At 45.3% G+C, this 27,616-nt stretch overlaps 2 protein-coding genes across 5 annotated transcripts in view; one reads left to right on the top strand and one right to left on the bottom strand.

Annotated features, from left to right (window-relative positions):
- The window catches only part of nle1 (notchless homolog 1 (Drosophila)), a 257,228-nt gene that overhangs the window by 49,260 nt on the left and 180,352 nt on the right, over window positions 1-27,616 (bottom strand). The gene's annotated exons all lie outside the window — the stretch shown is intronic.
- LOC132830201 (aldehyde dehydrogenase family 3 member A2-like) overlaps window positions 1-27,616 on the top strand; it is a 59,982-nt gene that overhangs the window by 12,235 nt on the left and 20,131 nt on the right. For 2 of the 4 annotated variants that reach the window (XM_060847723.1, XM_060847724.1), the window contains exons 1-4: window positions 4,259-4,429; window positions 11,581-11,753; window positions 15,091-15,322; window positions 16,731-16,816. In XM_060847723.1, coding sequence (XP_060703706.1) covers window positions 11,592-11,753; window positions 15,091-15,322; window positions 16,731-16,816 — 480 coding nt within the window. In that variant the 5' untranslated portion in view covers window positions 4,259-4,429; window positions 11,581-11,591. Of the gene's footprint in view, window positions 1-4,258; window positions 4,430-11,580; window positions 11,754-15,090; window positions 15,323-16,730; window positions 16,817-27,616 lie in introns of those variants that run through there. The other 2 variants (XM_060847725.1, XM_060847726.1) reach the window with 2 other exon arrangements.

The raw sequence follows: 27,616 nt of genomic DNA, 5'->3' as shown, positions 1-27,616 counted from the left end.
TCCCACCAACCCACCCTCCACTCCTGGCACCTTCCCCTCCCACTGCAAGAAGTGCAAAACTTGTGCCTATATATCTCCCCCATCACCTCCATACAAGGCTCCAAAAGATCCTTCCAAATCCGACAGAGATTTACCTGTACTTCCACACACATCATCAACTGTATCCGTTGCTCTCGATGTGGTCTCCTCTACACTGGGGAGACGGGATGCCTACTTGAGGAACGTTTCAGAGAACATCTCTGGGACACATGCACTAAATAACCCCACTGCTTGATGGCTGAACACTTCAACTCCCCCTCCCACTCTGCCAAGGACATGCAAGTCCTGGGCCTTGCCCACCACCACACTCTAGCCACCCAATGCCTCATCTTCCACCTTGGGATCCTCTAACCACATGGGATCAATGTGGATTTCCCCAGTTTCCTCATTCCCCCTCCCCCTCACCGTATCCCAAATCCAACCCTCCAACTCAGCACCACCCCCTTGAACTGTTCTATCTGTCCATCTTCCTTCCCACCAATCCACTCTGACCTAACACCATCACCCCACCCACCTTCATCTACTTATCACATTCCCAGCTACCTTCCCCCCAGCCCCACTCATTTATCTCTCAGCCCCCTTGGGCCACCCACCATTCCTGAAGAAAGGCTCATACTCGAAACGTTGACTTTCCTGTTCCTCGATTTTGCTGGACCTGCTGTGCTTTTCCAGCACCACACTTTCGACTCTGATCTCCAGTCCTCACTTTCTCCTGCTGTGAGGAATAAAACAGCAGCATTGGCATATCACAAGTGGTTTGAGTCTTTTTGCACATAAGTTCCTCAGAGCATCTCACTCACCTGTACCACAAAATCCTGCAGGATCAGAATCTCAATAATGAATGGACCCAGACTCATATCAATCTGCAGCAAGACATTAAGCTAAAGAGCAGCACATCATATTCCATCAGTGGAACTGAATCACGCTGTATCGTGACTTTGTACAAGATAAAAATCACATACTCCACAGTGTTGTGTTGCTCTGGACAGTGATCCACTGCGGAATGGACATGGTATGGAGCACTGGGATGTGTTGTCATATGGAACTGAAGTGACTTTTAATTAGAAGAGCATATTACAATGATCCATGTTGGGAATTAATCAATAGGATACAAAGATGTAAAGCTGGTTGGAAAATTAATTTTGGAACAAAAAAAGATACAGTACTAGTGACGACAATGCGGAGTTCCCAGACAGACAGAAACATCGCAGGGACAGTTGGACGATTCCTGCTACTTTGAACATCTATTAATGATTCAGATTGAGAGATGATGAGGGGATAGTTAAGGCAAGTAACTTTGATGCTTTCAAAACGAACACAATCAATACAGGACAGAAAGGAATTCAAGAGATAGATTGAAAGACTGAGATGAGGTAGAAAGAATGCAAGGTGAGACTTGAGGGTAAACAAGAAGATATTAATAAACTCGTGGGATGATCAGGTATGAAAGTGTGTTTATGTTATGGAGTTGCTAATTCAGAGTCTGGGCTAGTAATCCCAATCTAGGAATTTCTAACTCATGATATCAGCTGAGGAACTTCAATTCAGCGAATTAATCAAGTTTGCAATAAATGGCAGGTGTCAGGAGTGATGAACAATTGAATTGCTGGACTATTGTAAAAATCTTGCCCTGGCCTAGATGTAGTTCCAGACCCACAGTTATCTGGCAGATTCTTAATGAGCAAGCCACTCAGTTGTCAAGGGATGGGTCATCAGCACCTGATTAAGATCAATTAAGGATTTGTAATAAATGCTAGCTTTATAAGTGGGTTTCACATCTTTGTGAATGAATGAGTGAATTAATTAATTTCATGTGCTTTTTATTCTTTTATGGGATGTGGGTTTTGTTAGCTGGGACCCACTTGTGGTACAATGGTAGTGTACCCTCCCCTAGACAAAGAGACCAGAGTTCAATTTCCACTTGCTCCAATGGCATGTAATAACATCTCTGAACCAGTTGGTAGAAAAATAGCTTAATTATAAATGGATGCTACTGGTGAAAGGGCACTTGTGGCACAATGGTAGTATCCCTGCCTCTGGACTGAGAGACCTAAGTTCAAGTCTCACATTTTCTGAGGTGTGTAGTAATATCTCTGAACAGCTTGGTTAGGAGAATATCTAGATCTTCCTTTCATCCAAAGGTTCTTCAAAGAAACCTTCTTCACCTTCACACACTGATTGCTGGTGTGGGTCTCCTGTGATGTGGTGGTCATGTCCCTATCTCTGAACACACTGGGCTTGAGTCCCTCCTGCTCCCAAGATGTGTCATAACATCCCTGCACAGGTCAATCACGATGATATCTGGGTGTTGTTGGCACGGTCAGTATTATTTAGCCCATCCCCTTTGGATTGGATGGCTTGTTCAGCTATTTCAGAGGGCGGTTAAGAATCAATCACATTGCTGTGGGTCTGGAGTCACTTGTAAGTCAGACCGGGTAAAGATGGCAGATTTCCTTTCCTAAAGAACATGAATAAACTGTATTGGTTTTTGAAACATTTAATGTTTGATTCATGGTTTCTTACTAAAATAAGATCCGTTATTTGAATTAAAAAGACTTTCTTGTAAGCTAAGTATTGAAAAACCTCTTCATCCAGTGAGTGGTGACATTGTGAATCACAAAATCATTATGGTGCAGGAGGAGGTCATTAGTCCCATTGTGCTCTATATCTAAGGCCAGTCTCCTACAGTTTCCCCACATCTCCGCAGATCATTTCTACCCAAATAATCTTCGAATGGCCTCTTGAATGCCTCAATTGAATCTGTCTGCACCATATTTTCAGGCAGTGCCTTCCAAACCAAAAGATAAAGTCTCCATAGTCTGACTGGACCACAGGGCTGCTCTCTCAGCACAGAGTTGACTGATGGTTCTTTAACCTGACAGTCTCAGACAAGGGGAGAGATTGAGGAGGAGAGCCCTTCATGGTGACTTAATTAGTGTGGGAATTTAACTTGCACTGTTGGTATTACCCTGTATTGTAAATCAGCTGGTCAGGCAGCATCCGAGGAGCAGGAAAATTGACATTTTGGGCAAAAGCCCTTCCTGATGTCGATTTTCTTGCTCCTCAGATGCTGCCTGACCTGCTGTGCTTTTCTTGCACCACTCTGTTCTAGACTCTGAATTCCAGCATCTGTAGTCCTCACTTTTGCCTTGTAAATCAGCTGTCCAGCCAACTGAGCTAACCAACCAAAATACTATTTCCTGTGTGCAAAATGTTTTTTCTTGCCTTGCTTGCTCAGGACTGCAAATGAAGTTCATTGCTGTCTTCAATTGTAGTAGTGTGAGGTGAACAGCTTTCTTTATTCAGTCACAGAATGAGGGTATCAGTGGCTAAGCCAGTATTCATTGCTTCTGTCTAATTGCCCAGACGGCAGTTAAACATCCAAATTGCTGTGGGTCTGGAGACATGGGTACGCGAGAACAGGTAAGGATGACAGTTTCCTTCCCTAAAGGGCTGGGGCGAACCAGAGGGGTCTTGCCTGACAAACACGTCATGATCATCATTCCAGATTTTTCTGAATTGAATTTAATTCCAATTCCATCATCTGTCATTGGTAGGATTTGAACCTGAGTCCCCAGAATATCACATAGATTAGTAGACCTGATGATAATACCACTGGGCCATTGCCTCTCCTAGTGCTCAGACGCATTTGAACAGAATTGAACCAAACAAATGAGCGAGAAGGGAATTAAGGGTATGCTGACGGGGTTAGATAGAGCTGTGCAAAAGCAGGCCAGAAACATGAATGCTGACACATATCTGACGGGCCGAATAGCCCTTGTGCTGTAACTGGAAGTGTTGCTTGGTTAAAGTCATGGGCATATTTTGAATAACTTTGAGGAAGGGCGATTGCTACCGAGTTAAAAGCAATGACTGCAGATGCTGGAAACCAGATTCTGGATTAGTGGTGCTGGAAGAGCACAGCAGTTCAGGCAGCATCCAAGGAGCAGCGAAATCGACGTTTCGGTCAAAATCCCTTCATCAGGAATAAATCTTCGAGGAGAAAGTGAGGACTGCAGATGCTGATGAAGGGCTCATGCCCGAAACGTCGAATCTCCTGTTCCTTAGATGCTGCCTGACCTGCTGCGCTTTTCCAGCAACACATTTTCAGCTCATCCGGAATAAACCCGAGGTACTGGGTGTGATCGCTATTTTGAGCTGGGTGGTTTGTCCCTCTGCGGCTGCCAGCGCTCTGAAATGTATCACTGGTTCAAGGAACAAAGTAGCGGAGCTGAGATACAGTGAGATCAGCTGGAGCTCAGATCACAGGCTGCCAGGGCACCTCCAGCAGATCAGAGCACGGGAACCCTCTACTTCATTCCCAGGCCTCTTCCCCCACCCCCCAGTCAGTCAGGACTGACCTCCCACATTCTTTCATCAAGGGAAAAGTGTAAGTATCATTTTGAAATCTTGATGGGGGAATGTGTTTATTCATTTAAGGCAAAATTACCCCGACGCTGGAAATCTGAAACAAAGTTCAGCTCTGAAGAAGTGTCGTTATCAGACTCGACTTGGAGGTGCCGGTGTTTGGACTGGCGTGGACCGAAGTTTAAAAATCCCCCAACACCCGGTGGTAGGCCGACAGGTTTGTTTGGAAGCACTAGCTTTTGAGGCGCTGCCTCTTCATCACAACCACCTGCTGAAGGAGCGGTGCTCCGAAAGCTAGTGCTTCCAAACAAACCTGTTGGACTATAACCTGGTGTGAGATTTTTAACACTTATCAGATTTGATACGTTAATTCCGTATCTCTCTTCACCTATACTGCCAGACTTGCTGAGGTTTTCCAGCAATTACTCCCGAGATTGTTTTTCCCAATGTCCCACCCAACTTAATTTGACAAGACTTTTTTTTGATTGTCAGAACACCCATTATTCTCACGGCACTGTTTATCTTTCACTAAAGAACAAACTATGCAATATCTTCCTCTACTATTGCCATTGCTAATAAATGGTATTATCCAGAGTTGAGCTGTATAATACACTCCTGTTTCTGAATAATGACCAGAACAGTAAGAGCATAATGTCATATGATAGGGCGTGACCTCAAAACCAAACAACTGTCCTCCTGGTTTTCTTGGTATTTCTCAATGTTTCAGCATGTGTTGCAATACTGCTCTTTTCAAAATTCTTTATTCAACTCCTGTGTGTGTCTCATACAGCTTAAGCACAGTTTGGCCTGTCTGGGTTTTGAACTTCTCACTTTCATTTTCAAATTATTTATCTCTCCTCTATCAGTCATTTCCTCCAGCCCGGAGTGTCCCAGTGTTAACCTCAGCACTATCAGTGGCTGGGTCTTTCACTTCTGTTGACCCTGACTTCTTGGGCTTCCCTTTCTGAACTTCTATCTATTCCCTAATGTGTTCCTTCAAGCCTACCTCTTAACCAAAGCCTGTCCTAAGTTTCACAGATGTGTTACAATGCAAAAGGAAGTCATTTGGCCTGTTGTGTCTTCTCTGGTTTGTCACATGACCATTGTTACCTAGCACCAATCTCCTGCTTTTTTTCCCATACCTTTTCCATTTGAATTTTATCCAAATGTCCTCCAAAGCCCTCTTAAGTGTCTTGACTGAATGCCAACACTTATTTCCCATCCCTAATTGCCCTTCGATGCGATCAGCCACCTTCCTGAATCATGTCATGTTAGGGAGGGAGTTCCAGGGTTTTGACCCAGTGATAGTAATGGACCCAGTGATATAATTCCCAAATCAGGATTGGCTGTCACTTGGAAGAGGAGATCACAAGTGGATCGTGCTGTTATGCATCTGTGTGCTAATATCTCCTCGTGTGGCACTGTACAAGTTCTTCCTGTGAAGCACCTTGGGACTTCATACTGAAGGAAGTCCTCATTTAAAGTTGCAGGCACGTTCCTGAAAGTCGTTACTTTTAGGGGGAAACATTACCCTAAAACTCCAGGTGCATTCTGTAGCAGTTGCCTTTCATCAGAAGAAAATAAAAGATGGTTAAACATTAAACCTTCTCCCTAAACCGAAACAATTTATTTTGCTAAACACCTACATTCTTGAATGATTTTTAAAAATCTTCTAAAGTTTAAAACATGAGAGAAAGTTTGTAGCTTGTTAGGTTTCCGTAGTTTCCCTTTGCCAGCCAATCTGTGTGAACCAGCACCTTCCTCCTCATCCTGGTTACTGTGGACCGTCCCTGGCTTCTCAGTCACAGCTGGTTTATGGTGTGCAGACTTGGGCATGTGTGATATAGTAGTAGTGTTCCTAACTCTGGCCTAGAAAGCCCAGGTTCAAGTCCGATTTGCTTCAGAGGTATTTTCTAACATCGACAGAGTGGTGCTGGAAAAGCACAGCAAGTCAGGCAGCATTCGAGGAGCAGGAGAGTGATGTTTCGGGCAAAAGCCCTTCATCAGGAATTAGGCTGGGAGCCAAGGCAGAAGATGAGACGTTCTTCCACCCAATGCCTGGAGGAAGAACACCTCACCTTACACCTCGGGACCTTCCAACCCCATGGCATCAGTGTAGATTTCACCAGTTTCCTTATTTCCCCTTCCCCCATCTTATCCCACTTCCAACCTTCAACTCGGCACCGTTCTCATGACCAGTCCTACCTGTCCATCTTCCTTCCCATCTATCTGCTCCACCCTCCCCTCTGACCTATTACTATTACTCCCACCTCCATCCACCTATTGCACGTTCAGTTACCTTCCCCTCCCTCATCCCACCTTCCTCCTGTTTATCTCTCCAACCCTTCGGTTCCCATTCCTGATGAAGGGCTTTTACCCAAAACATTGATGCTCCTGCTCCTCGGATGCTGCCTGATCTGCTGTGTTTTTCCAGCACCACACTGTAGACTCTAATTTCCAATATGTTCAGTCCTCACTTTCGCCTAGTATTTTCTAACATGTCAAATCCAAGTTAATTAAAACTCTCTACGTCAGCCTTGATAAAGAGATTAGATTGTATTTGAGTCAAAAGTTTATTTCAATTAGCTTAAGGAGGATTAAGGAATTTTTTTTTCTCAAGTAGTTTAAGATGTGAAGGTGCTGGTGTTGGACTGGGGCGGACAAGTCCGAAATGATGTGACTCCAGGGTCTCTTGAAGGAGCAGCCCTCGGAAAGTTGGTGATTTCAAATAAACCCATTGGACTATAAGCTGGTGTTGTGTGACTTTTGACCAAGTTGATTAAGGCTGGAATGAGGTTAGATATCAGAATGTGATCCTTGTTCCGAGAGAATGATATCTCTGGAACAAGCTTCCCTCTTGTGCAATGAATGCTAATCCGCTAAACTCCTTCAAGCAAGAGCTGAAACCATCTATGATAGGAACAGCAATCACTTCTTACAAAATGTATTTTGGAACATGTTATTGAGGCCAATCGATCATTGAGTTAGTTTTGATTTGCCTAATTGGAGAAAACCTGCCTGGATTGTTAAAATATATATTTTAAAGACTAACCCGGAGTCTGTGCTGAAGAGGATTGTGTGACTTTCAGATAGGGTAGGGAACTTTTTTTTTGTTTAATCATGATTTCAATAAAGTGCTGAATTTGTGCCACGGGCTGGAAGAGTCACGATTGTCTTACAATCTGTCATTGTTTGCATGTTCAGTTATAAGGGGAAATATGTTTATGTTCTGTCTATGTTCAACACTAATCGATTTTTAGAAAATATGGTGTCCGGTGATTCTGTTTCCTGCAGTTTAGCACTTTATATGTCTTGTTTGATCAACTACTTAATGATCCAGTGTTTAGTCAGTCTGCTCCTGTCACTTGATATGCAGCAAACCCCAGCAATTCTTCCTTGTATTTACATTTTTTAATGGTGTAACTTGCAATGGTGTCTTTTCATTCTATATTAGAATTTCTACACTAGACCATCTTTAGTTGGGTGCATCACCTTTTTATTAAATTCAATACCACTGAAACTTAACCAAACCCTCCATTTGTAGAATTGCATTCATGTCTTTCAAGCCGTAGCCAAGTAACATACTTAGCTTTGGATACTGCACTTCCTGTCAAAAGTACCAGATAACTAGTCTCCATGTTTTACAAAATATAAACAGCCAATCTTCTTTTTAGCTTCACTGAGTGTGAGGAAGAGGTGTGCTTGTGCAGGTATGCTAACAGTAGCAGGGACCGTGCCCCTCAAGTACACTCTCTCCAGCTCTACCAAAACCAAGCACTTTAGTGGTAGTTGCATTGGTGCAGATTCAATGGGCCAAAGGGCTGCCTTTTGCTCTGAGAGAACCTCTGCAGAGATTCAAGAAAACAGCACATCGCCACCTTCTCAATGGGCTTCAGCCAGTGACTCCCACCTCCGATACCCAAATTTAATCTTTAAAGAAACCAGTTGGGTGAATTCTTCTGCACTTTTTATTTTGTTTAAAATTGTTAGCCAGAGGCTGCAGGGGGGATGGGGGGCTACCAGCTGCCCTGAGGCTGTGGGGGAGGGGGGGTACCAGCTGCCCTGAGGCTGCCGGGGGGGGGTACCAGCTGCCCAGAGGCTGTGGGGGGGATGGGGGGGCTAGCAGCTGCCCTGAGGCTGTGGGGGAGGGGGGGTACCAGCTGCCCTGAGGCTGCCGGGGGGGGGTACCAGCTGCCCAGAGGCTGTGGGGGAGGGGGGGGTACCAGCTGGCCTGAGGCTGTGGGAGATGGGGTGGGGGTTACCAGTCACCCTGAGGCTGCAGGGGGGATGGGGGGCTAGCAGCTGCCCTGAGGCTGTGGGGGAGGGGGGGGGGGTAGCAGCTGCCCTGAGGCTGTGGGGGAGGGGGGGTACCAGCTGTCCTGAGGCTGCCGGGGGGGGGGTACCAGCTGCCCAGAGGCTGTGGGGGAGGGGGGGGTACCAGCTGGCTTGAGGCTGTGGGAGATGGGGTTGGGGTTACCAGTCACCCTGAGGCTGCAGGGGGCATGGGGGGCTAGCAGCTGCCCTGAGGCTGTGGGGGAGGGGGGGGTACCAGCTGCCCTGAGGCTGCGGGGGATGGGGTGGGGGTTACCAGCCACCCTGGGGCTGCAGGGGGAGAGATGGGGTGGGGGTTACCAGTTGCCCTGGGGCCGATGGAGATACTCAATGTAAAGCTGCTGACACAGGGAAAAGCAACTCGTGAACTGAACCTGTGTCCAGATACTGGCCTGAGCCGGTCAGAACTGATTGACACCATCTAGAGTCTGCAAAAAAAAGTAGGAAAGATACAGTTATACAAAAGACTTGTGGTTTGAGGAGCAACATGGTCGTACTATCAAGGTCTCTGGTTCAGGGCCAATAAAAGGGAAGGCACGCGATAAGTTGATGAGCCTGAGCCAGCACGACTCGAGAGAGATTTTTAAAAAAAGATAAAGACCCTCTGGGAAAAGTTGGGATACCAACTATCACAGAAGGAAACCTAACCTCCAGGACTTGGTGACAACATCGAAAGGTCAGCCTGTGACTTGGTGACAACATCGAAAGTGATGCCTGGTCAGCATCAGCCTCCATTAGCAGCAGCAGGTATCCTGATCAGGTATTAGCTTTTAGATTTATTGACTACTTGGGAAGTGTCAGAGGACCCTCATGTTCAAACAGGTTCTTGTTCAGTTTGTGGGAAAGTATATAAGCTTTAGTTTGGAATAAAACCTACATGTGTATTGTTAATAAAGTAACTTGTGAAGTTATGAGAATTGACTCCTCTTGTACACACAAGCAGCCAGCAATTGCCACACTCAAACAGGCTCTAACATGCTCTCCTCCCACTTCCTACTAAAGTTTGCCTCGTTTGCTCTAAATCATGCTTTCTAATTTTAAAATTGATTTTATATCCAGTAACATGGGCTGTATGACAAGCTGCCCGTGTGAATACTGACCAGTTTTGCTTATCCATGATATCATCCTTTTTGTTAGCAGTTTAATCATTGTTTTTGTGTGAAAACTAACTTCCTAGATTTACATTCTATCGATATTCTCCTCCCTAAACGCTAGCTTAATCTTCCTTTTGGAAAAGGATCTGGACGTGGGTGGATGAGCAGAGCAACTGGATTTGCAAGGCTGGGGAGGGGAAAGATGGTCCCCAGTATCTCCCATTCTATCATGGATCTCATGCGATTTTAATCAATGTAACCAGCTCTTTTACCAAGCATCACCTTGAACTCAGTTTTGTACTTGTCAGAAGTTGTTGTTACTAATAGTAATTGGTATTGAATGTCATAAATGGACGAGAGACTTGGTTGTTGAAAGAAGTTCAGGAAGGTTGGGTCAGGAAGTAAGAGAACTGGGCAATTTCTCTTCCAGGTGAGAAGGGAAAGTGAAGTGCAAATGCTAATATGATTGGAAAAATTCAATTTTAATAAAAACATTAGAGATTTGGAAACATGAACAGGGTAGAGACTAATATCAAATTTATGCAGCAGCTATAAGGAGAGCTTTCATTAGTCATACTGGCACAGAAATAGACCCTTCGGTCCAACCAGTCCATGCTGAATGTAATCCCAAACTGAACTAGTCGCACCTGTCTGCCCTGGTCCATATTCCTCCAAACCTTTCCTATTCATGAACTTACCCAACTATCCTTTTAAATGTACATGCATCTGCCACTTCTTCTAGAACTTCTTTCCATACACGAAATCACCCTCTGCATTTAAAAAAACATATTTGGCCCTTGTTTTCAATCTCTGTCCTCTCGCTTTTAAAAATGTGCCCCTTAGTCTTAGAATCTCCTAACCTAGGGAAAGCTCAACTACCATAAACATTATCTATACCCTCTCATTATTTTATGAACTTGTATAAAGTCGCCTCTCAATCTCCTATGCTCCAATGACAACAAGTCCCAGCCTATTCAGCCTTTCCTTATAACTTAAACCTTCCATAGCCATCAACATCCTGGTAAATCTCTTCCAAACCCTCTCCAGCTTGACAATATCCTTCAGATAAATCAGAGATGCTGTATGTACATCTCTATGAATCCATGAAAAAGAACTCCGACTACATTGAACTCCATTACTTTGGATGCGGGTACATCACAGAACTGTTAATGCAGAAGGAGGCCACTCAGTCCATTGTCTGTGCTTGTTATTCAAAACCAGCAGTATACCTGTACCATTACTGTCACTTTCTCTTTGTTACCCTCCATGTTCTTTCTTTTTAATAACAGCAAATTATAAAGGTCTGGTTCGCTATGTAAAAATGTTTTTCCTCATGTCACCTTTGTCAATCACCTTGATCCCTTGGCCAATGGGAACAGTTCACTCTCCAACGACTCTGTCCAAAACCGTCATGATTTTGAACACCTCCATAGGATCTATCTGGTTATGTAGGATTAGAGCTGAAATATTATTGTCCTTGCTGGGTGCTTACTGATCTACGGCGCATTTCCTGTTTGAGTGACAATTTGACAGTGCTCAAATTTGGTGCTCATTTACTTTAACATGACCAGCAAAACCTATTTCAACATATGGGACGGTCACATTTTGAAACGCCAACTGAATTAAACATTCCTCTAATAGAGATGACCAAACAATATTCAAATACACAGTAGGTTCTCTATATTTCTGCATTTTAGTGCTGGTCTATGCTTGAGGCAATTTACCATTGCCCTGTGTCCCTTGGCAGGTTGACCCATCATGGAAGGGATCCAACTTGTTGTATCTACTGCGCGAGCTGCCTACAATCAGGGGAAAAGCCGGCCTCTGAAGTTCCGCATCCAGCAGCTGAAGGCGCTGGAGAGAATGCTCGATGAGAAAAAGGAGGAATTTTTAGTGGCGCTGAGAAAGGATTTACACAAGGTTTGGAACATTGCTCGTGTGATGTGCTCGGGGGAGGGAATTCTTATTGGGCTGGTAGTCCAGAACCCCAAGCTAATAGTATGGGGATATGGGTTCGAATCCTACCACGGCAGCTGGTGAGAGACTTGAATTCAATAAAAATCAGAACCAGAAAGCTAGCCTACATCTGACCAAGTAACTGCCATTGATTGTAGAAAGCCTCAATTCGTGAATCTGCTGTAGGGAAGGAAATCTGCCCATCCTTCTCTGTTAGGTTCTTTTCCCAAGGTTTCACACACGGGATGCAATTCATGCACACCAACCTCTGTAAACAGTTAAAGCTTATTAAAGCCTGTACAAGCTAAGGTGACCCCCTTTGACCCTCCTCGCAGGTGTGCAAAGTCGAGTCAAAGTGAGGCCCTCAGCAAAGAAAACACATCTCCTTTGTACAGGTCAGTTGGTAATGCTCACAGATACTCTGGCCACTCCCCCTGCCCTCCCATAACCACGTGTTACCCCAGGTACAATGATAGGATGAGATCAGCCTTGGAGATAATGTAAATGTAAATGCCCTAATCCTGGGGAATCATTATGTAAACGGTTTCCTGACTCAGTGATTTTCCTAAGACAGTGTAGATATGATCTGTCCTAGTTTCGGGGCGGCCCTGCAAACGAGTTCTGGCTCCTCTACTTCCCCGGACAATGTGGGTGTGATATATTGCAGTATTGGTGGATGATCACACAAACGAATTTGCTTGGCTTGGGGATGGCTTAAAAAAGCATTTCTGAATGGAAGGGACTGAATGAGAGTTTAATTTGATAGTCACTGTAGAATAGTAGGAAATGGCTGCCCAGATGAAGTGTGCATTAACACAGATAGTCATCCGCATTCCTGCATGCTCTCTCTGAGATGGGATGTCACCCCCACCCACCTCCAGAATGTTTAGCTTCTTGGAGAAAGACTGTACAGTCTCACCCTTTAACATTACATTAATTTCCAGAGAGTGTACAATTTAATCTTTTAACATTGCACGACCAACGTGTGACTCCATACCCACAACAATGTGGTTGCCCGTGGGGGATGGCAATAACTGGGCTGGCCAGTGATGTCCAAATCTCAAGAATGACTTTTAAAAAATGATTCACCACATTTAACTAGATTCCACGCAGCCTTTCCTGCTTGAAACACCATGTTCATTCCTTAAAGAAAATTCTAAAGTTTGAAGTGTTAATTTGGTATTTTCCCTTATTTTAATAAAGTATTTATTTTCCTTGGGATGGTGTGAGAGGAGAGAAAGTGTCACAATCTGCAGGCTGGTTGGAAGGCTCTCAGTAATGTAAATGCTCTTGTTATAGGCTTGACCATCTTCACACTGACCCTTTAAACGGTTAGTCCTATAAAGCAGGAGAGAGGTATTGGCTCTCTGATTTCTCGTAATAATGAGGAGAGATCCTCGCTCACCTGACAAGTCATTTGAGAGTCAGTCCAGCTAGTCTGCATCTCCTGCTGTAACTTTGTTGTGATGTGGGAAACAGTAAATAGTTATGTGCCCGTCAGTCATTCATCCAACATTGTCCTAGGATGGAGTTTTGATCAGTGCTATTGTAGTTAGTTAATAAATAAATCACGGCTTCCCTACAGTGTGGAATCAGGCCATTTAGCCTATTGAGTCCATCCTGACCATCTGAAGAATATCCCACCTAGACGAACCTCCTATCCCTGTAACCCTGCACTTAGCATGGCTAGTCCACCTAACCTGCACATCTTTGGATTGCGGGAGGAAACCGGAGCACCTGGAAAAAACCAGCGCAGACACGGGGAGAATGTGCAAACTCCACACAGACAGTCACCCGAGGCTGGAATCGAATCCGGGTTCCCAGCGCTGTGAGGTAGCAGTGCTAACCACTGAGCCACCCTGATTGTCCAAAGGAAGGGTCAAATTGCCAGCAAATCACAGTTACTGGGACAAGGGCATCTTGGATGGTGTGGCTGAGCACCCAGACAGCTCCAGAGGTACAGTGATGAATGGAGAAGTTACGGTTTATATGACGGGCTGTTTAAATAGCTGTTTCCTTGTAGGTTTGGGGACATGGGTAAGAGGGACTGGAACTGTATAATAATTGAAGAAAGTTATCTCTTTGTAAGAAACTGCAATGGGCTTGGGTGAGGGATGCAGATAAAAGTGACAAGCCATCACATCTCCAGTTCTGTCCCCTGTTTGTATTGAGTTAGCTAAACACAGCCGGGGTGAACGGTTGTGAATGAGTGAGAGGCTGAAGAGATCTGCTCTGGTTTTTAGCCTTGATTCCTATATGTAAGCTGATTCTTCTCCCACGGCCCTGCCCATTACACCCAACCTCCTGGGTCAAACAAGCTTGCCGGGCTATTGGCTCAGCTCCTGGGCAGAATGGCTACTAAGATGTGAAACTGAAGCCTGGCCAGTCCCTGGGGAGCTCCACTGTAACATCTTTCCATTTGGCTAACTGAAAATGACCAATGTGAATGTGATGGGAGTTGGGAGTTTGTGATGAATTAAGAGCTCAGTTTTGGAAAAGCGTCTTTTAGAGAGTGTTTATGATCAGTGTAATTCCTGTTTGTAAATATTAGTGGCTGTGTGTACTGTCCCTGAATGAGACCTTAAACATCTCAGTAAGTGGTACTGAGACACACATAGCAAGCTTGTTCTTCAGTCTTTACCAGCAGATCTCCATCATATTGATGCAAGCATAGAAGGTAGGAGGAGGCCACTCAGCCCTTCAAACCTGCTGCTATTTAATAAAATCATGGCTGATGTGATTACCCCACATTACTGCCCATCACAGATAAACTTTTACCCCCTTGTCACCAATCTATCTACTGCTTCCTTAAAATGAGTAGAGCACTGTGTTTCCACTGCCCTTTTTCTTGAGGAGGAGTCTCAAAGGCTCACGACTCTGAGAGACATATGAGGAGAACCCTGTATGCGTGACCCCTGTATTCTGGATTCTCCCACAAGAGGGAACATCATCTCCAGAGGTCCATGTGTGTTTGGATCATCTTGTCTCTTACTTTTCAAAGCTACAGCAGGTATAAGCCAAGTCTGTTCCATCTTTCCTCTAAGGCTCTCTTCATTATTGTAATGATGGAGAGATCTGTGCATATGTGGGGGTCATTGGGTGAAGACTACACGCTGGCCTGCAATGCTGTATGTGCTATTGAAGAGTTCACTTCGACACTCAGAGCCGTTCTTTTGAGAAAGTGATCATGAGTGCCACATCAGAAGTTGCGCTGTCTTGAACAGGAAGGAACATGAAGGCAAAAGATGCTTTTTTTAAAAAGATCTTTTTTTTCTCTCTCGTTTTTTCTTTAAATTCTCAGAGTACATTTGATGTGGAGATCTTTGAAATTGCTGGCATTCTGAATGAGATTTCCCTGGCCATCACCAAGCTCCCTGAGTGGACTGCACCAGAGTACGTGTCAAAGAGTACAATGACGTTAATGGACACTGTTTATATCCATCGAGAACCTCTCGGAGTGGTGCTGATCATAGGAGCCTGGAACTATCCCTTGGCTCTTATAGTCCAGCCTCTAATTGGGGCGATTGCAGCAGGTAAATTAATTACTTCCCAACTTCTGCCGAAAAGATCACAATTGAGAATCACTTGTGGGATTTTCCTTTTCAATTGCTTACTTTGAGTGTTCCCAGTTAGTTTGGTCTCTTGTTTGCCCGGTCCAAGTGTTTACTTGTTTGTGGGTAAATTGATGAGACAGAATAATACTAGTGTGGTGAAAGTGAGGACTGCTGATGCTGGAGACTAGAGTCGAGAGTATGGTGTTGGAAAAGCATAGCAGGCCAGGTAGCATCCGAGGAGCAGGAAAATCGATGTTTTCCTCCCACAGCCGCCCCAACCTCCAACTACCCAAAAAAAATCATTCCATGCATTTACAGCGAGCAGGACTCTGGATAGTGATTGGGAGTGGAGAGGCTGGCTTTTCTCCTTCACTGCACAGTCTAGACCATCTTTGGGATTCACTGAACCTCCAACTGAAGTTTAACACAAGTTTGGTTGAAAATGAGTCATTCTCATCCACCAAAAGATGTTGTGAAACTTGAAAGGGTTCAGAAAAGATTTACAAGGATGTTGCCAGAGTTAGAGGGTTTGAGCTACAGGGAGAGGTTGAACAGGCTGGGATTGTTTTCTGTGGAGTGTCAAAGCTGAAGGGTGACCTTATAGAGGTTTATAAAATTACAGACAGGATGAATAGCCAACGTCTTTTTCCCAGGGTGGAGGATTCCAAAACTAGAGGGCATAGGTTTAGGGTGACGAATGATTTAAAGGGGACCTAAGGGGTGACTTTTTCACACAGAGGGTGGTACGTGTATGGAATGAGCTACCAGAGGAAGTGGTGAAGGCTGGTACAATTGCAACATTTAAAAGACATTGGGATGGGTATATGAATAGGAAAGATTTGGAGGGATATGGGCCAAGTGCTGACAAATGGGACTCTATTAATTTAGGTTATTAGTCGGCATGGACAAGTTGGATGAGAGGGTCTGTTTCCATGCTATGTGTCTCTATGGCAATGACCTTTAACCCAGCTATGAGCACAAATAAATTATCACCAAGAATTGACCTTGCACAGAGATGCTAAGAGGTAATTTGTGATGTTACTTTGGGGGAGGGTATCAGATGCTTGGTAGCATGTATTGTAATGGGTTGGTCTTTTCTCATCCACAACAATTCTGATGGTAATCTGAAGACTCCACAGTTTGAACCTGTGCTATTTTGCCTTGGCCTGGTGTATGTCAGAGTCACGGTTAAGAGCCATTTACCCACGGAGAGGACGGAAAAGCTAAGAGAAGGAAATGTTGATGGATTTTGAAGCCTGGGTGGAAAGATGTCTGCATGGAAAATAAACACCAGCCTGTGTAGGTTAGGTTGAGTGTTGCATTTTGCATTATTGGTACTGTGAGTTTTCCTCCACTGATTGTCCTTGCGTTATGATCCTGTCCACAGGAAATGCCGCGGTCTTGAAGCCATCAGAAGTGAGTGAGAATACGGCCCGTTTACTGGGGGAGCTCCTCCCTCAGTACTTGGATAAGGTGGGTGTAGATTTCTTCCAAGACCCCAAAGGAGCCATCCACATCCATTGTTTCACCTGCACTTCCACACATCATTTACTGTATCTGTTGCTCCCGAAGCGGTCTCCTCTACATCTACTCACAGAGCGCTTCAGAGAACATCTCTGGCACACCTAAATCACTGCCCTGTGGCTGAACATTTCAACTCCCCCTCCCATTCTACCAAGGACATGTAGGTCCTGGGCCTCTTCCGATGCCTGGAGGAAGAACGCCTCATGTTCTGCCTTGGGACCCTTCAGCCCAATGGCATCAATGTGGAAATCCTCATTTCCCCTCCTCCACTTTACCCCAGTTCCAACCTTCCAGCTCAGCACCACCCTCTTGAACTGGCCTACCTGTCCATCTTCCTTCCCACCTATCTGCTCCACCCTCCTCTCCGACCTATCACCATTACCCCCACCTGTTGCACTCTCAGCTACCTTCCCCACCCCCAGCCCCCAAGGCTCCCAGTCTCCTTCCTGATGAAGGGCTTTTGCCTGAAAACATCGATTTTCCTGCTCCTCGGATGCTACCTGGCCTGCTGTGCTTTTCCAGCACCATACTCTCGACTCTAGTCTCCAGCATCAGCAGTCCTCACTTTCACCACACTAGTATTATTCTGTCTCATCAATTTACCTTGTATTGCCATTCAGTCAGCAATCTTTTGAATTTAACATCTCCTCCTGCACTTGCTGCTTTTAAGGGAGAATGCAACTGTGATCCCATTAAACACATTGATAAGGGGCAACAGGACTTTGACCCAGTGACAGTGAAGGAATGGTGATTATATTTCCAAGTTAGGATGGTGAGTGACTTGGAGGGGTGGTTGGTATTCCCATATATTGGCTGCCCATGTCCTTCTTGATGGAAGTGATTGCAGATTTGGAAGGTGCTGTCTGAGGATCTTTGGTGAATTTCTGCAGTGTATCTTGTAGATAGTACACACTGTCTGCTACTGAGCATCGGTGAAGGAGGGCAGTGGATGTGGTGCCAATTGAGTGAGCTGCTTTGTCCTAGATGGTGTCAAGCTTCTTGAGTGTTAGAACATAGAACATAGAAAAATACAGCTCAGTACAGGCCCTTCGGCCCTCGATGTTGCACTGATCCAAGCCTACCTAACCTACACTAGCCCACTTTCCTCCATATGTCTATCCAATGCCCGTTTAAATGCCCATAAAGAGGGAGAGTCCACCACTGTTACTGGCAGAGCATTCCATGAACTCACGATTTGCTGAGTAAAGAATCTACCCCTAATGTCTGTCCTATACCTATCACCCCTTAATTTAAAGCTATGCCCCCTCATAATATCTGACTCCATACGTGGAAAAAGGTTCTCATGGTCAACCCTATCTAAACCCCTAATCATCTTGTACACCTCTATCAAGTCACCCCTAAACCTTCTTTTCTCCAATGAAAACAGCCCCAAGTGCCTCAGCCTTTCCTCATACGATCTTCCTACCATACCAGGCAACATCCTGGTAAACCTCCTCTGCACCCGTTCCAGTGCCTCCACATCCTTCCTATAGTATGGCGACCAAAACTGCACACAATACTCCAGAAGCGGCCGCACCAGAGTCTTATACAACTGCAACACAACCTCAGGACTCGGGAACTCAATTCCTCTACCAATAAAAGCCAGTACGCCATATGCCGCCTTCACGGCACTATTTACCTGGGTGGCAACTTTCAGAGATCTGTGTACATGGACATCTGCTCATCCACACTACCAAGTATCCGACCATTAGCCCAGTACTCCATCTTCTTGTTAGTCTTACCAAAGTGAATCACTTCGCACTTAGCGACATTGAACTCCATTTGCCACCTTTCTGCCCAGCTCTGCAGCTTATCTATATCCCGCTGTAACCTCCCACATCCTTCCTCACTGTCAACAACTCCACCGACTTTCGTATCATCCGCAAACTTGCTCACCCAACCTTCTAGCCCCTCCTCCAGGTCATTTATAAAAATGACAAACAGCAATGGTCCCAAAACAGATCCAAACACCGCTAGTAACTGCACTCCAAGATGAACCTTTACCATCAACTACTAACCTCTGTCTTCTTCAAGCCAGCCAATTCCTAATCCAAACCTCCAACTCCCCCTCAATTCCATACCTCCGTATTTTTTGCAGTAGCCTACCATGGGGAACCTTATCAAATGCCTTACTAAAATCCATATACACCACATCTACTGCTTTACCCTCGTCCACCTCCTTAGTCACCTTCTCAAAGAATCCAATAAGGTTTGTGAGGCATGACCTGCCCTTCACAAAACCATGCTGACTATCCTTGATCACATTATTCCTATCCAGATGTTCATAAATCCTATCCCTTACAAGTCTCTCTAAGACTTTGCCCACAACAGAGGTAAGACTCACCGGCCTATAGTTACTAGGGTTATCCCTACTCCCCTTCTTGAACAAGGGAACCACATTTGCTATCCTCTAGTCTTCTGGCACTATTCCTGTAGACAACGAGGACATAAAAATCAAGGCCAATGGCTCTGCAATCTCCTCCCTTGCTTCCCAGAGAATCCTCGGATAAATGCCATCAGGCCCAGGGGACTTATCTACATTCACCCTTTCCAGAATTTCCAACACCTCTTCCCTACATATCTCAAAGCCATCCATTCTAATTAATTGTGACTCAATATTCACATCAGCAACAATGTCCTGTTCCTGAGTGAATACTGATGAAAAGTATTTATTCAGAGTCTCCCCAGTTTCTTCAGCCTCCACACGCAACTTCCCACTACTGTCCTTGACGGGATCTATTCCTACCCTAGTCATCCTTTTATTCTTGACATACCTATAGAAAGCCTTTGGGTTTTCCCTAATCCTATCAACCAAGGACTTTTCATGTCCCCTCCTTGCTGCTCTTAGCTCTCTCTTTAGATCCTTCCTGGCTACCTTATAACTCTCAATCGCCCCAATTGATCCTTCACACCTCATCTTTACATAGGCCGCCCTCTTCCCTTTAACAAGGGATTCCAATTCCTTATTAAACCACAGCTCCCTCACACGACTCTTCCCTCCCTACCTGACAGGTACATACTTATCAAGGACACTCAATAGTTGCTCCTTGAACAAGCTCCACATATCGATTGCACCCTTCCCTTGAAGCCTACTTTTCCAAGCCACGCATCCTAAGTCATGCCTCACCGCATCATAATTTCCCTGCCCCCAGCTATAACTCTTGCCCTGTAGTGCACACTTATCCCTCTCCATCACTAGAGTAAAAGTCACCGAGTTGTGGTCACTGTCCCCAAATTGCTCACCTACCTCCAATTCTAACACCTGGCCTGGTTCGTTACCCAAAACCAAATCCAGTATGACCTCACCTCTGGTTGGCCTGTCTACATATTGTGTCAGGAAACCCTCCTGCACACATTGGACAAAAACTGACCCATCTAACGTACCCGAGCTATAGCTTTCTCAGTCAGTATCTGGAAAGTTAAAGTCCCCCATAAAAAACACCCTATTACTTTCACTCTTCTCCTGAATCATCCTCGTAATCCTTTCTTCTAGGTTTCTAGGACTATTAGGAGGCTGTAGAAAACTCCTAACAGGGTGACCTCACCTTTCCTATTTCTAAGCTCAGCCCAAACTACCTCAGATGGCGAGTCTTCATCCATCGTCCTTTCCATTGCTGTAATACTATCTTTGACAAGCAATGCCACACCTCCCCCTCTTTTACCCCCACCTCTGACCCTACTAAAACATTTAAAGCCTGGAACCTGCAACAACCAATCTTGTCCCTGTTCTATCCATGTCCCCGTAATAGCCACAACATCGAACTCCCAAGTACCAACCTACGCTGCAAGTTCACCTACCTTATTTCGGATACTTCTCACATTGAAGTATACACACTTCAAGCCACCTTCCTGTTTACAGGCACCCTCCTTCGAGATTGATGCCTGATTCCTAACCTCTCTACACTCCAGGTCCTGCACCCTAAAGCTACAGTCTAGGTTCCCATGCCCCTGCAGAGTTAGTTTAAACCCCCCCGAAAGAGCACTAGCAAACCTCCCCCCAAGAATACTGGTGCCCCTCAGGTTCAGGTGTAGACCATCCTGTTTATAGAGGTCCCACCTTCCCCAGAAAGAACCCCAGTTATCCAGATACTGGAATCCCTCCCTCCTGCACCATCCCTGTAGCCACGCATTTAACTGCTCTCTCTCCCTATTCCTCGACACTCTATCACGTGGCACGGGTAACAAACCAGAGACAACTCTGTTTGTTCTAACTCTTGAGCTTCCAACCTAGCTCCCTGAAAGCCTGCATAACATTCTCATCCCTCTTCCTACCTATGTTGTTGGTGCTGATGTGGACCACGACTTCGGTCTGCTCCCCCTCCCCCTTAAGGACCCGGAAAACACGATCAGAGACATCACGTACCCTTGCACCTGGGAGGCAACATACCAAACGTGAGTCTCTCTCGCCGCCACAAAACCGCCTGTCTGTGCCCCAAACTATCGAGTCTCCAATAACTATTGCTCTGCTCTTCTCCACCCTTCCCTTCTGAACAATGGGGATAGGCTCCGTGCCAGAGGCCTGAACCCCATTGCTTACCCCTGGTAAGTCGTTTCCCCCCCCCACAAGTGTCCAAAACGGTATACTTGTTCTTGAGGGGGACGGCCGCAGGGGGTCTCTGCACTGGCTGCTTCCTCCCAGTCCCCCTCACTGTCACCCATCTGTCTACAATCTTAGGAGTTACTACATCCCTAAAGCTCCGATCTATGACCCCCTCTGCCTCCCGAATGATCCTAAGTTCATCCAACTCCAGCTCCAGTTCCCTAACACGGTCTTGGAGGAGCTGGAGATGGGTGCACTTCCTGCAAGTGTAATCATCAGTTGTTGGAGCTGCACCCATCCAGGAATGTGGGGAGTATTCCATCACACTCCTGACTTGTGCCTTGTAGATGGTGAATAGGCTGTGGGGAGTTGGGGGGTGAGTTACTTGCTGCAGTATTGAAAAGGATCTTGTGCTCCTCAAAGGACAGCAGGTAAATGTTCCATGGTGTCTGGTCAAACTTTTCACCTCTAACATCTGATAGTCATAGGGATGTACAGCACAGGAACAGACCCTTCAATCCAACTTGTCCATGCTGACCAGATATCCTAAACTAATCTAGTCCCATTTGCCAGCACTTGGCCCATATCCCTCCAAACCCTTCCTATTCATATACCCATCCAGATGTCTTTTAAATACTGTAATTGTACCAGCCTCCACCACTTCCTCTGGCAGCTCATTCCATACACACACCACCCTCTTTGAAAAAGTTGGCCCATAGGTTCCTTTTTATATCTTTCCCTTCTCACCTTAAATCTATTCCCTCCCTCTAATGCGGGACCCCCCACCCAACCCAGGGAAAAGACTTTGTCTATTTATCTTATCCATGCCCCTCATGATGTCATAAACCTCTATAAGGTCAATCCTCAGCCTCCGACGCTCCAGGGAAAACAGCCCCAGCCTATCCAATCTCTCTCTATAGCTCAAATCTTCCAACCCTGGCAACATCCTTGTAAATCTTTTCTGAACCCTTTCAAGTTTCACAACATCCTTCTTTTAGGAGGGAGACCAGAATCATACATAATATTCCAAAGGTGGCTGAACCAATGTCCTGTACGGACGCAATATGACACTCCACTGGTCACCCGCCTCCAGTCTGAAAGGGAACCACCCTCTGTCTTCTACCTTCAAGCCAGTTCTGTATTCAAGTGGCTAGTCCTCCTTGTATTCTATGCTAACCAATCAACCATGAGGAACCTTGTTGAATGCCTTACTGAACTCCATATAGAAAATGTCCACCACTCTGCCCTCATCAATCCTCTTTGTTACTTCTTCAAAAAACTCAGTCAAGTTTGTGAGACACGATTTCCCACGCACAAAGCCATGTTGACTATCCCTAATCAGTCCTTGCCTTTCCAAATACATGTACATCCTGCCCCTAAGGATTCCCTCCAACAACGTGCCCACCACCGACATCAAACACACTGGTGTATAGTTCCCTGGCTTTTCATTACTACCTTTCTTAAATAGTGGCACCACATTAACCAACCTTCAGTCTTCCAGCACCTCACCCATAACTGTTGATGATACAAATATCTCAGCAAGGGGCCCAACAATCACTTCCCTAGCTTCCCCCAGAGTTCTAGGTACACCTGATCAGGTCCTCAGGATTTATTCACCTTTATAAGACATTCAGCACTTCCTCCTCCTGTAATGTGGACATTTTTCAAGATGTCACCATCTATTTCTCCACATTCTGTATCTCCCATGTCCTTCACTGTAAACAGTGATGCAAAATACTCGTTTAGGATCTCCCCCGTCTCATTCGGCTCCACACAAAGGCCACCTTGCTGATCTTTGAAGGACCCTATTCTCTCCTTAGTTACCCTTTTGTCCTTAATGTATTTGTGAAAATCCTTTGGATTCTCCGTAACCCTATTTGCCAAAGCTATCTCATGTCCCCTTTATTCCCAGTATACTCCTACTGTCTTTATACTCTTGTAAGGATTCACGCGATCTCTGTTAGCTACACCTGATATGTGCTTTCTTTTTCTTGACCAAAACCTCAGTTTCTTTAGTCATTCAGCATTCCCTACAACTACCCACCTTCCCTTTCACCCTGACAGGAATATACTTTCTCTAGACTCTTGTTATCTCATCTCTGAAGGCTTCCCATTTTCCAGCTGTCCCTTTACCTGCAAACATCTGCCAGGTAAAAACAAGGACTGCAGATGCTGGAAACCAGATTCTAGATCAGAGTGGTGCTGGAAAAGCACAGCAGGTCAGGCAGCATCTGAGGAGCAGGAAAATCAATGTTTCGGGCAAAAGCCCTTCATCAGGAATAGAGGCAGACTGCCTGCAGGGTGTAGAAATAAATGAGAGGAGGGTGGGGGTGGGGAGAAAATAGCATAGAGTACAATAGGTGAGTGGGGGTGGGGATGGAGATGGAGATGATAGGTCGGGGGGGTGGTGTGATAGGTGGAAAGGAAGATAGGCAGGTAGGACAGGTCATGGGGACAGTGCCGAGCTGGAAGTTTGGAACTGGGGTGAGGTGGGGGAAGGGGAATTGAGAAAACTGGTGAAGTCCACATTGATGCCCTGGCGTTGAAATGTTCCGAGGCGGAAGATGCATTCTTCCTCCAGGCATCGGGTGGTGAGGGAGTGACAGTGAAGGAGGGCCAGAACCTCCATGTCCTCGGCTGAGTGGGAGGGGGAGGGGGAGTTGAAATGTTGGGCCACAGGGCGGTGTGGCGGCAAACATCTGCCCCCAATCAGCTTTTGAAAATTCTTGCCTAATACTGTCAAAATTAGCCTTCCTCCAATTTAGAACGTCAACCTTTAGATCTGGTCTATCCTTTCCCATCACTATTTTAAAACTAATAGAATTATGGTCGCTGACCCCAAAGTGCGCTCCCACTGACCCCTCAGTCACCTGCCCTGCCTTATTTCCCAAGAATAGGTCAAGTTTTGCACCTTCTGTAGTAGGTACATCCCACATACCAAATTAGGAAATTTTCTTGTACACACTTAACAAATTCCTCTCCATCTAAACCCTTAACACTATGGCAGTCCCAGTCTATGTTTGGAAAGTTAAAATCCCCTACCATAACCACCCTATTATTCTTACAGATAACTGAAATCTCCTTACAAATTTTGTTTCTCAATTTCCTGCTGACTATTAAGGGGTGGAGAGTACAATCTCAATAAGGTGATCATCCCTTTCTTATTTCTCAGTTCCATCCAAATAACTTCCCTGGATGTATTCCCAGGAATATCCTCCCTAAGTTCAGATGTAACACTATCCCTTGTCAAAAACATTACTCGCCCTCCTCTCTTGTCCCTTTCTGTAGCATTTGTATCCTGGAACATTAGGCTGCCAGTCCTGTCCATCCCTGAGCCAGGTTTCTGTATTTGCTTTGATATCCCAGTCCCCTATTCCTAACTATGCCCTGAGTTTAACGCCCTTCCCTGAAATAAATGCAGTTTAATCTGTCTCGTTCCCTGCTTATTTCCTGCCTGCCCTGACTCTTTGACTTGCTCCCTTTACGATAAAGTGAGGACTGCAGATGCTGGAGATCAGCATCATAAAATGTGGTTCTGGAAAAGCACAGCCAGTCAGGTAGCATTCGAGGAGCAGGAGAGTCTAAGTTTTGATCGTATGCTCTTCATCAGGACTTCCTCCTTTTCCCAACTGTACCAGTCTCTGATTGATCTCTTTCCTCACTATCTCCCTCTTCTCTTCCCCCACCTCACGCAGACACACACACACCTTACTAGTTTAAAGTCTCCCAAGCAGCTACAGCAAATTTCCCTGCCAGTATACTTGTCCCCTTCCAATTCAGGTGCAATCTGTCCTTCTTGTACAGGTCACTTCTACCCCAGAAGAGATTTCAATGATCTTAAAATGTGAATCCTTCTCCCCTGCACTAGCTCCTCAGCCACACATTTATCTGCTCTCTCCTATTTCTATCCTCACTAGCTCATATCTTCGGGAGTAACCAGATATTGCTATCCTTGAGGGCCTCCTTTCTGAATTCCTGCCCATCTTCCTATATTCTCCCTTCAGAATCTCCAGCCTTTTTCCTTCCTAAGTCATTCGTTCCAATGGGTACAACAACCTCCCATTGGTTCCACTTCCCTTTGAGAATATTTCTGCACTCTCCGCGATAACCTTGATCCTGGCATCAGGGAGGCAACGAATCATTCTGATTTCTGGCTGTTGGCCATAGAAATGTCTGTCTGTGCCTCTGACTCGAGAGTCCCCATCACAATCGCATCATCTGGATATGAAAGGTGCCATCTAAATGCATATAGTCTTTGTTGAACTGGTTTAATAGCAATTTAATACAAATGATCCACTTCAGACAGCAATGACCCAAGTTGATAGTGACTAGAATCTCATATCACAACAACAAGCTGACATTATTTACAAGTTTTTAAGGTCATTTTTTTATTCCAGATGCCTACTTTCTATTTCCCATATTTTATTTTTCCTCATTACATACCCCTCATTACATTAGAGCCAGTCTCATTATCAGAAACTTGGCTGTTTGTGCTACATTCCTCTGAGAGTCCCTTATTCCCTACATTTTCCACAACAGCATACTTGCTCAAGATGGGTCGAGTGTGTTGCTGGAAAAAGCACAGCAGGTCAGGCAGCGTCCGAGGAGAAGGAGAATCAATGTTTCGGGCAATCTGATGAAGGGCTTTTGCCTGTAACGTTGATTCTCCTGCTCCTCTGATGCTGCCTGACCTGCTGTGCTTTTTACAGCAACACAGTCGACTCTGATCTCCAGCGTCTGCAGTCATCACTTTCTCCTCCTTGCTTGAGATGGGAATAGCCACCGGAGACTGCTGCACTCCCTGCCTCCCTCTCCTACCTTTTGTGGCGGTAACCCATCTACCTGATTATATCAGTAGAAGCAGATTATCTGGTCGTTTATAACATTCTGTGTGTGGGAGCTTGTTAGAGGTAAACTAGCTGCTGCATCATAACAACAATGATTCCACATCAACAACACTTTTAATTAGCTGTACAGTGTTTTGGAACATCCTCTGGATGTGAAAGGTGCCATCGCTGTGGGTGGCACAGTGGTTAGCACTGCTGCCTCACAGCACCAGAGACCCGGGTTCAATTCCCGATTCAAGCGACTGACTGTGTGGAGTTTGCACATTCTCCCTGTGTCTGCGTGGGTTTCCTCCGGGTGCCTCCCACAGTCCAAAGATGTACAAGTCAGGTGGATTGGCCATGCTAAGTTGCCCACATTGTTGGGTAAAGGTAGGGGTATGGGTGGGTTGCGCTTCGGCAGGTCGGTGTGGTCTTGTTGGGCCGAAAAGCCTGTGTCCACATTGTAAGTAATCTAATCTAAATGCATATAGTCATTGATGAACTGGTTTAGTAGCAACTTAATACAAATGATCCACTCAGACAGCAATGACCCAAGTTGATCTGTGACTAGAATCTCATATCCCAACAACAAGCTGACATTATTTACAAGTTTTTAATGTCATTTTTTAATTCCAGATGCCTACTTTCTATTTCCCATATTTTATTTTTCCTACGAACAGCCCCCAATAGACATCCTACCACTGCCAAACTACTTTGATATTTTTGTATGAGTGTTGGAGGCTGAGGGGCCAAATTGATAAAGGTTTACAGAGTTGAGAGGCATGGATAGTCAGTCTCCTTCCCAGGGTAGGAATGTCAATTATTGGGGAACGCAGGTTTTGGATGAAAGGAGGAACATTTTAAAGGAGATGAGAGGCAATTTTTTTTTAAGGAAGAGGATGGTAAATGACTGGAGTGCACCAGAGATGGTGGAGGCAGATATAGTGTTAAAGAGGCATCTCGACAGATATGAATAGGCAGGGAATAGAGGGATGTGGACAGTGTGCAGGCAAAATGTTTTTATTTTAGGACGATGTCATGAGTTGGCACTGGCTTAGTGGGCCAAAGGGCCTGTCCCTGTGCTGCACTGTTCTTTGTACTTTGTTCAGACTTGGAATTTGAGTTAGTGCTATCTGTATTAATAGCCCAGTAACTGGTTTACTGCAGGGGATGTTCCTGGATTTTCCATTTTGTTTCTGTTAAGCTTCAGCTTTGCATGTTATAGAAAAGTGGGTGTGAATGTACAGCTACTTTTTCTTGCTTTACTGTCTGTCTTTTACTTATGACGTTGACATCCAGATCAAACATGCTCTGACTGAAAGATGTTGTGAAACTTGAAAGGGTTCAGAAAAGATTTACAAGGATGTTGCCAGGGTTGGAGGA

This window comes from Hemiscyllium ocellatum, chromosome 31, assembly GCF_020745735.1.
Source record: "Hemiscyllium ocellatum isolate sHemOce1 chromosome 31, sHemOce1.pat.X.cur, whole genome shotgun sequence".
NCBI classification, from domain to species: Eukaryota; Metazoa; Chordata; class Chondrichthyes; order Orectolobiformes; family Hemiscylliidae; genus Hemiscyllium; species Hemiscyllium ocellatum.
The sequence above is the reverse complement of the archived record's forward strand: the minus strand, read 5'-3'. Positions and strand labels throughout refer to the sequence as shown.